The 8,471-nt window shown below is 43.7% G+C and overlaps 1 protein-coding gene across 3 annotated transcripts; it reads left to right on the plus strand.

Moving 5' to 3' along the window:
- The first annotated feature begins 970 nt into the window (after window positions 1–970).
- Window positions 971–5,499, plus strand: LOC100821280 (dephospho-CoA kinase). 3 transcript variants are annotated; one of them, XM_024457330.1, is made up of 4 exons: window positions 975–1,237; window positions 2,404–3,154; window positions 4,334–4,479; window positions 4,892–5,499. In XM_024457330.1, exons 3-4 carry the CDS (start codon window positions 4,457–4,459, stop codon window positions 5,328–5,330), a joined length of 462 nt encoding a protein of 153 aa, XP_024313098.1. In that variant the 5' UTR covers window positions 975–1,237; window positions 2,404–3,154; window positions 4,334–4,456; the 3' UTR covers window positions 5,331–5,499. The 3 variants fall into 3 exon arrangements, with proteins under 3 accessions (XP_024313096.1, XP_024313098.1, XP_010236022.2); XM_024457328.1 differs by having other exon boundaries at window positions 971–1,237; window positions 2,404–4,479; XM_010237720.3 differs by lacking the exon at window positions 2,404–3,154.
- The last annotated feature ends 2,972 nt before the right edge of the window (window positions 5,500–8,471 follow it).

An 8,471-nucleotide genomic window follows, 5' to 3' on the forward strand; every position in this document is an offset into this window, starting at 1 on the left:
AGAAGAGTTATACCACCATTCAGCCGCTGTTAAGAGCTGACACCACTTCTTGGGTTGTTGGAAGGACATAATGCGCAGATAGTTTTCAAGGCATTGTTTGACTCTTTCTGTTTGTCCATCACTCTGAGGGTGATAAGCTGAGCTCAAGTTCAATGTGACTTTGAGAGATTTGAAGAGGTCTTGCCAGAAGATACTAGTAAAAATCCTATCTCTGTCAGAAACAATGGCTTGAGGTAATCGATGTAACTTGAAGATGTTGTCCATGTATGCAGTAGCCACTTGGGGAGCAGTGAATGGATGAGCCAGAGGTAGGAAGTGGGCATATTTAGTCCTTCTATCAACCACAACTAGAATGACATCTTTCCCATTTGATTTTTGCAATCCTTCTATGAAATCCAGAGAAACTTGAGACCAGGGAGTTTCAGGAATAGGAAGGGGATCTAACAACCCAGGGTATTGCACATGTTCACCCTTGTTCAATTGGCACACAGGGCAGGTAGAGAGGAACTGTTCCACTTGTTTCTTCATGCTTGGCCAATAGAATAGTTTTTTAACTCTATGGTAAGTGACTCTTCTGCCAGAGTGACCTCCAAAACTGGATGCATGAAAGGACTGGAGGATTTTGGTTCTCAGATCTTTGTCAGCCACGGATCGATATCGGAAGGGAAATCGATCTGGAACTGGCAGAATTTGGGGATTTTTGGTAGGGTTTGCTATAGTAAGGGTTCTAAGCAGGATAAAGTGCGAAACAGAAAAGTAAGACAAATGAATTAGGGTTTTTCTTCTTAGCTTCATTCATCGAGCTCGCGGGTTATATAATCCCGAGTTTCATAGTTTACTGAATTACAGTGACGAGAAAGACAGTTTAGTTGCAAGGTAAGAAGATAAACAGTAGTCCGGTGTTCGCGACCGTCGGATCTCCATCGAAGGGCTCAAATAGACCGGTACCCCTTTAAGTGAAAGCGTCTTCCCGAAACACGTCTTCACCCCTGTTCTCAATAACAGGTGTTCTTCAGAAGGACCAGAAGAGGGTCCTGACATACAGGCAACCAGGCGTGAGTCCGCTGACCGCCCCCGACGACCACGGTCCCCTAACTGTCCCGGCGGCGCCCCCCAACGCCAAGTCGGCAACCTCCCTGCGCCACCACCTCGCCGTCGCCTCGCCTCCGTCTGCTATCTGTCGCGGCGGTGTCCCCAGCTCTCGACGCCAGGCTGACCTCGCTCATTCGTCACGAAGGTGAGCACATCCTACTCCTCCTCGGCTCCTCCTCTCTTCCCCTGGATCCCATCTGCTGGGAGATGTTTGTCTGCATTCTGTTACCTGAGGGTTCTTAAAGTCGCAAGAAGAATTGCCTGCTGTCACTTTAATTGCGTGCTATCACTTTAAGCTTTTCAATACAACGCACTTATTTAATTATTTATGTAATGAGTTATGACCTCATGTGGCTTTGTACTTCGGGTCATCTGCTGAATGCTGACTTTTGGATCTTGGTTATCGAAGCACTGGAATACTGGATTGATTATTGATGCACTTTTAGGATTTTAAAGATCGATGTGCTATCACTTCTACTCCCTCCGTCCCATATTCTAAGTGACGAAATATTACATGTATCTAGACTTTTTTTATATAGATACATCTATATTTGGACAAATTTGAGTCACTTAATATGAGACAGAGGGAGTACTTCAGTTTATTTTATTTGTTATGCATAATGTGTGCTATTGGCAATTGCTACGAGCCTGGCTGGCTGACTGATGTTACTTGGTAATTTTTAGATGTATGACACGTGAGATAAATTATGCCTGTGTATGAGATGGGGAAAGCAAAGAGGAAAATGAGTAATTTTGGATGATATGCATGATGCGAGAGCGAGTTAGTAATTATATTTGAGTTTTAACACTCAGCTCCGCCACCAGCATTATAGCTGTCCTCGTACGTTCTCTGGTCTGTACTCTCCTGTGGGCAGGTGCCTCCGTGATGGGCTCATGCCGAGACAACAGAGGAAATATCACTGGTAACAGAGAGTTGACTGATCAGGGAACGGTAGAAACTTTGGATGGTATATAAGCGAACCGAATGCAAGTGTTTGGCCAACCCATGACATGTGGTGCATTATGCCTGTTCAGGCAATTCAGGCCATCACTGAGGAGGATTCTGGTGCAAATGCAGCCACGCGGTGGTTGCACAGGAGTGGCTTTGCAGCCTGCACTCTATGTTTGCTTACAATATCCCTACAGTAAAACAACTGTATTGCACCTTGGGCGTACTGGTTCGTGTCTGTTGCGGCTAGGTCAGGAAGAGGAGGCTCTTCAGTCTTCTACTAATAAGATGGGCCAGATGGGCTGGGCCCACTTAACGGTTCAACAGACTGATTTCTGCACTTTCTAAATTCTCTTGTACAGATCAAATTTCAGATGAGGCTGGTTGGCTTAACTGGTGGGATTGCTTCGGGGAAGAGTACCATATCCAACCTCTTCAAATCCAATGGCATCCCTGTCATTGATGCTGATATAGTTGCTCGGATAAGCAGCAGCCATAATCGTTCTACATGATGTTCTGTTCTTTATTTTGACCAGTCCATTGTTCTCTTTTAAAGGGCCTGTTTATGCTGGTTTCAATATATGGTGATCTTTTCTAAACAATATTCTTGTTCCAATTGATTCATCCCCTATACCCAACAGCCCCAAGCTTGGCATCACAACATTTGGTAGAGAATGTGCACTTCACTCCAAACAGAACATCTGCAACACAGTTATAAATCTGCTGGTTGTAAGCTGGTTTTCCGGTGACAAGGCAACCTGTTCAGTTTGTTTTGTCTTATTTAAGTTACCTGATTCGATCCAACCTCCTTTGAACCACGAACCCGGTTTCGAGCGATCTGGATCAGGGTTTAAAATTGCTACAGATCACTCCCCATTTGGGATGTGATTAGTCAATGCAAGGGAAAAAACTAACAAATACAATACTAAATCAAGAGAGAAATGTGAACAAAAACATGCAGGAATTGCCATTGTGTCACTGTAGTCGCCGTCATGCCACTGCTCTCCACCACCACACGTCACAGTGGTTGCTGTTGCGTGTCATGTCTCTGCAGTCATGTTTCACATCATGCCCGCCATTGAGCTGAGGAGTTAGGGTCTGTACGTGGCTTAGGTGAGCTTTTCTGGGCCAACAGTTCACTGGTCAAATTTAGGATCTTCTACACTTGTTTGCTAATTCTAGAATTTTGCTTTATTTCCCTCAGTAAGCTAATGCGAAAAGTTTGGAGTCAGTAGGGATTCCTGGTTAGTGGCAGAGTAGAAGTAACTTACCTTTTCCGCTCTATAACTAGATCTGCCAGTTGAGCCAACATGATTTTATGCATTAAAATACATTTTTTGTTGTCTTCATGAAAATTATAAATGTGGACGAACTACTGGATCCTACATAAAAAGAAACAATCCACCACAATGCTTGGTACACTCTGGGGCTTTGTACTCGTTAGGCATATGGAACATTTTGCTTGCAAACCACACTTGACAGCAGCATGTTTGTGTTTTGGTACTGATAAGCATTTACATTTAGAGAAAAGTAATTTTTTCGTCCCTTGCTTGTCGGAAAGTTTATTTCTCGTCCTAAAAAACAATTCGTACTTTTTTCATCCCTCAACTTTCAAAACCGGACACTTTTAGTCCTTAAGGCTATCCGAAGCGGTTTGTCTAGCCACGTGCCCGGTTTGCACTTAATCCTGTGACCGCCGAGACTGTTGAAATTGGCCGTCGTCATGCTCTGGATCTCGTCCAGGCACTGGTTTTACTTCTCCTCCATCTGCATCATCCATATCTTGATTGAAAAAAAAATAAGTGAAAAAACTATGCGAAAACCAGACACGTGGCTAGAAAAACCACTTTGGATGGACTGAGAGACTAAAAGTGTCCGGTTTTGAAAATTGAGGGACAAAAAAAGTACGAAATTTTTTTGAGGGACGAAAAACGAACTTTCCGACAAGTTGAGGGACGAAAAAAGTACTTTTCTCTTACATTTATTTGCTACTTGCTAGCATTGTACGTACAAAGCATTTAAATTATGTTCTGTTCTGAGACTGAGGAATGCAGAGGGTTACTTGCAAACTTAGTACTCCCTCCGTCCAACAAAGGATGTCTCAACTTTGACTAAATTCGAATGCATCTATACACTAAGTCATGTCTAGATACATCCAAATTTTAACAAATTTGAGACATCTTTTGTTGGACGGAGGGAGTACTTGACTTTCAGACCGCAAAGTATGTTTAATACACTTTTAGACTTATGTGTTATGAACTTTATGCCGAGTGTGTTTTCATGCATTTACAGAATGTAGTGCAGAAAGGCACTGGAGGCTGGAAGAAGATTATAAAAACTTTTGGCAATGATATCTTGTTGGAAAATGGAGAAATTGACAGAGCTCGCCTAGGCCAGATAGTTTTCTCTGACCCAATGAAACGCCAAGTTCTAAACCGGTATAATTTCTGGAAAAAGATGCATTCTGTCTTGTTTTGTTTTGCTATGATTATAGATATCTGGTTCAATTTTTTAACATAACTGCTGCTACATCCTCTCCAGGGAATAATAACCCCACCTATTTCTGTTCTCACATCTCATGTTGTTGTGGTTCCCATGAAAATACCATTGTTTAGTTGGATACTTTGTTCATATTATCAGTCTTGTGCGAATTTCATACAGTGACGATGTAATTTTACAAACCGTTAACCATATCATAAATGCTACATTTAGTGTTTTCTAATTATGATACTGATCTATACTTAGTGGCATGCACATTGTCATGATTAGTCCTTAAGATATCAAGGATTATTCTTTTGGCGGCATTTTCTGATGTGTTTTGTTCCTGGTTACTTTTTGGTAACCTTTCAGTCTTCTGGCCCCACATATTTCATCGGGCATACTTTGGGAGATACTAAAACTGTGGATGAAGGGATGCAAGGTTGTAATCCTTGACATTCCGCTGCTGTTCGAGACAAAAATGGACCGATGGACAAACCCGGTCATTGTTGTATGGGTGGATCCCGAAACACAGATTGAGAGGCTCATGTCGAGAGATGGATGCAGCCAGGAGCAAGCTCAGAACAGGATCAATGCGCAGCTTGTGCTGGACTGGAAGAAGTCGGAAGCTGACATAGTAATCAACAATTCTGGCCTTCTAGATGACACGGAAGAACAGTTCCAAGAAGTGTTGAAGCAAGTTTCTGAGCCCTTGACGTGGAAGGAGCGCATAAGATCAAGGGATGGCCTTCTCTCCATTGTCCTGTGCACAGCAGTGGGAGTTTTACTTGCTCAGAAGAATCTGCTATGACCTTTACATACTTAAGATTGAACCAAGTTAAGAGGTCGAAAACTGCAAACTGCCATTGCAGAGCACTAAACCAGCATGGTTACGGTTCTGTGATGTTTTGTACTCCTACGGTGATTGCCGAACTTTTAGTAAGAAAATATATTTTGGAAGTGCTTGCTTGTGTTGTCAATGTGATTCACGGTGTATATGGTGTCTTTGAGTGGCACGCAAGGTCTGCTTCTATGTGTTCAGATCGTCAGATGCTTTGCTATTGTTCACGATATTTTGGGTTAGCCGTGTCTGCCGTCACGAACAATCTGAACCTGGGAATCATTGGGTGGTAGCCACACACATGTGTTGTCTTATGAGTTTTTGGTACTCCGTATATTATTTGGTTATCACTTCGGAATGGGTTACTTGGATAGGACCAAAAGTATCAGGCCAGCTTGTGCTCCGATTAAGTATCAATACACCAGTGTTTTTCAAGGATATAATTATTCAAAATCACCGCTTGAGGTGCTACCCTGAAGTGATTTTGATTACTTGGAAACTGAACGGAGTTTTCGAGCGCGGATTAGTATTAAAGTCGATGTTCCAATGTTTGAATTCAAAAGTTATGTTAGTGTAGTGAGGCATCTTGAAATGGTGGTTTTGATTAATATATTCTCAGTTTTTCAGAATTGATGACTTAATTAAGTACGAATCTTTTTACTCCGTAATTTCGACTCTTTCAGTTTGAGAATTCGGTTCTCAGATTGTGTCCAACCCTAGGGCTATAGAGATGAAAAATGCTACTTCCACGCAACCGGCGACTGATCGTTGGCTCTCAAGGACGCACCGAATTTGTTGGAAGTCCCTTGCCATGCCAATATGACAAAATCTGCTTTGGCTTTCGATTTTTAGGAGAGTTGGCTATCAATTGGGTAGCAAAGTAGGCAGCCTGAGAGGTCACCGCCAATGAATTGGCTTGAATCGAATCACCAGCCGAAGAGTTCGGACGCTTATAATTGGCGCCGCAGAACAAGCACACCTGGAAGCCACAGGAGAAAAAAGGGTAAAAGCTCTGGTTGTCTTTACCGATTTATGCCAAAAAAGAACCAGTAGGTTGTGGGCCGGTGGGCCACGCGTCCATCATGGACCCGATGAAAGCCCAATCTTACACTGGCCTCCTATGGTCTCGAGCAATGCTGTCCTCGACAGTAAAATGAGAAGAAAAAGAGAAGAAGAACGACAGGCAGTCAAAAAAAACCGAAGAACGACAGAGAAACGAGCTTGGTAATTCCCACCGGTCAACAAAAAAAGAGGGTAACTCCCTAGTCCTGTGTCAGGTTTGAAAAAGATGTCTTGCCCAACTAATTGAGCTACTACATCTCCATCGTGCACGGTCGATCCGTAGGATGATGATGGTTCATGAGCTGGTGCGTGGCAATTTCGACAAAACAGACCTCGTGGGCAATCTATTTCATCAGATGAACTCTGACCGAATCTATTTCACCGGGATAACCCTTTCGTGTAGCGCCCGACAGTAAGGCGTTACTTAAGGATATATAGCGCCGAACGGTAGTGCGTTTTACCTGGTGCCACCGTGACAAGTCTGAGCCAGTGTGGACTATCCGGCCCCACTATGATGCACACTTAGCGCCGAGCAGTAAGGCGCTGAAGATCTATGTGTAGCGCATTCCCGTTAGACGCTACTTAATAGCCGGCTTATAACCTTAGCCCAGCCCGAATGCTAGCTTCGCCTTCATTCCGCTGTTCCCCACCAACGGCGCAAGAACAGAGTGTGGACGGCGCACATTTCGCCCCCATCCCCCCCCCCCCCCCCCCGAGATCTCACCCTCCTCGAGAGATATTTCCATCAGAAGGCTAGGTGGGTCGATTTCGCCCCCATCCCCCCCAAGCCAAGTGCAGCAAGGTAGCATCATCCTTTCATTTGCTGGTTATTTGTGCTAGCAGGTTGGATTTTGTACCTAGGGTTCTGTTATGTTTCCTTTGTTAGGTTAAGGTTGGATGTTGACATCCCATGCTAGCATAAATGTGGGGAAAACAAAGATTTGTTGGATGAAACATAGATCTTAGTAACACTTTTAATTTAGGTTAAGGTTGGAGGTGATAACCTAGCTTTATACATAGTTCGAACCATTTAGCTGATAGTCTTTTTGTCTAATGGGCGTTGATGATAGTTCTTCATTGTAATATTTTGATAGATGTCAAGAATAGTTCGTGTTCATTACGTGGACAAAGAGGCTTTTTTGGGAGGCAATGAAAAGCCTGATGTGGAGGAGAGAGACTTGGTTTTCGATAGTAGTCCTTCGTATGGACAGCTATTGGATGTAGTGCGGATTGAGTTGGAATGGATGGACCCAAGTGTTGTTGTGGAGTTGGAGGGAAGACTCAATGTTGGGTTCGGATCTCACCTCCGATGGAAGACCATGCACATATGTTCGGAGTTACGATGGGCAGCATACAAGGAGACGGTGGCTGCATCACAAGACAAGGCTCTTGAGTTATTTGCTACAAGAAAGGATGAAGGCAGTTTTCACAATGCAAGTCCAGTTCTAAGGCAGTCTGAGTCCAAGAAGTAATCCGCCAGACATGAACCTATTTGACGGTAGCGAGCATCCTGAGTTAGTAGGTGGAAGGAATGTTGATGGCAGTTCGTAAATTGTTAGTCAAGTTCGAATGGAATCTCATGTTGTAACAACCAGTCCTGCTCACACACAACAATGTTGATGAAGCCGTTGTAGACGTGACGACGGTAATGCGCTTGGACCAAGACCCATATCGTACCGGGATATGAATGAGGATGACTATACCATCCAGTCCGGTATGAGGTTTCGAACTCTGTTGGAATACAAGGTATGGATAAAGGAGTACTCTGTTACGTTCATCATCCATACAAGGTGATTCATGCCGACACCAAGCTTCGGTACACGGTTAAATGTGTGGAGGAAGGATGTCCATGGGTTGTTCATGCAAGACCATTAAAAGGAGGCCTGAATGGCACATATCTAGTTGTTGTGCAACTCACCTTTGTACGGGAAAAAACAGAGATGACAAGGATGTCAAAATAGATCACCGCCAACTCACCCCCGAATTCATCGGCTACAACCTTTCCAATTCCATCAAGTCACTACCGACAATGTCTATCAAGGAAGTCAT

This window comes from Brachypodium distachyon, chromosome 1 (assembly GCF_000005505.3).
Source record: "Brachypodium distachyon strain Bd21 chromosome 1, Brachypodium_distachyon_v3.0, whole genome shotgun sequence".
NCBI lineage: Eukaryota > Viridiplantae > Streptophyta > Magnoliopsida > Poales > Poaceae > Brachypodium > Brachypodium distachyon.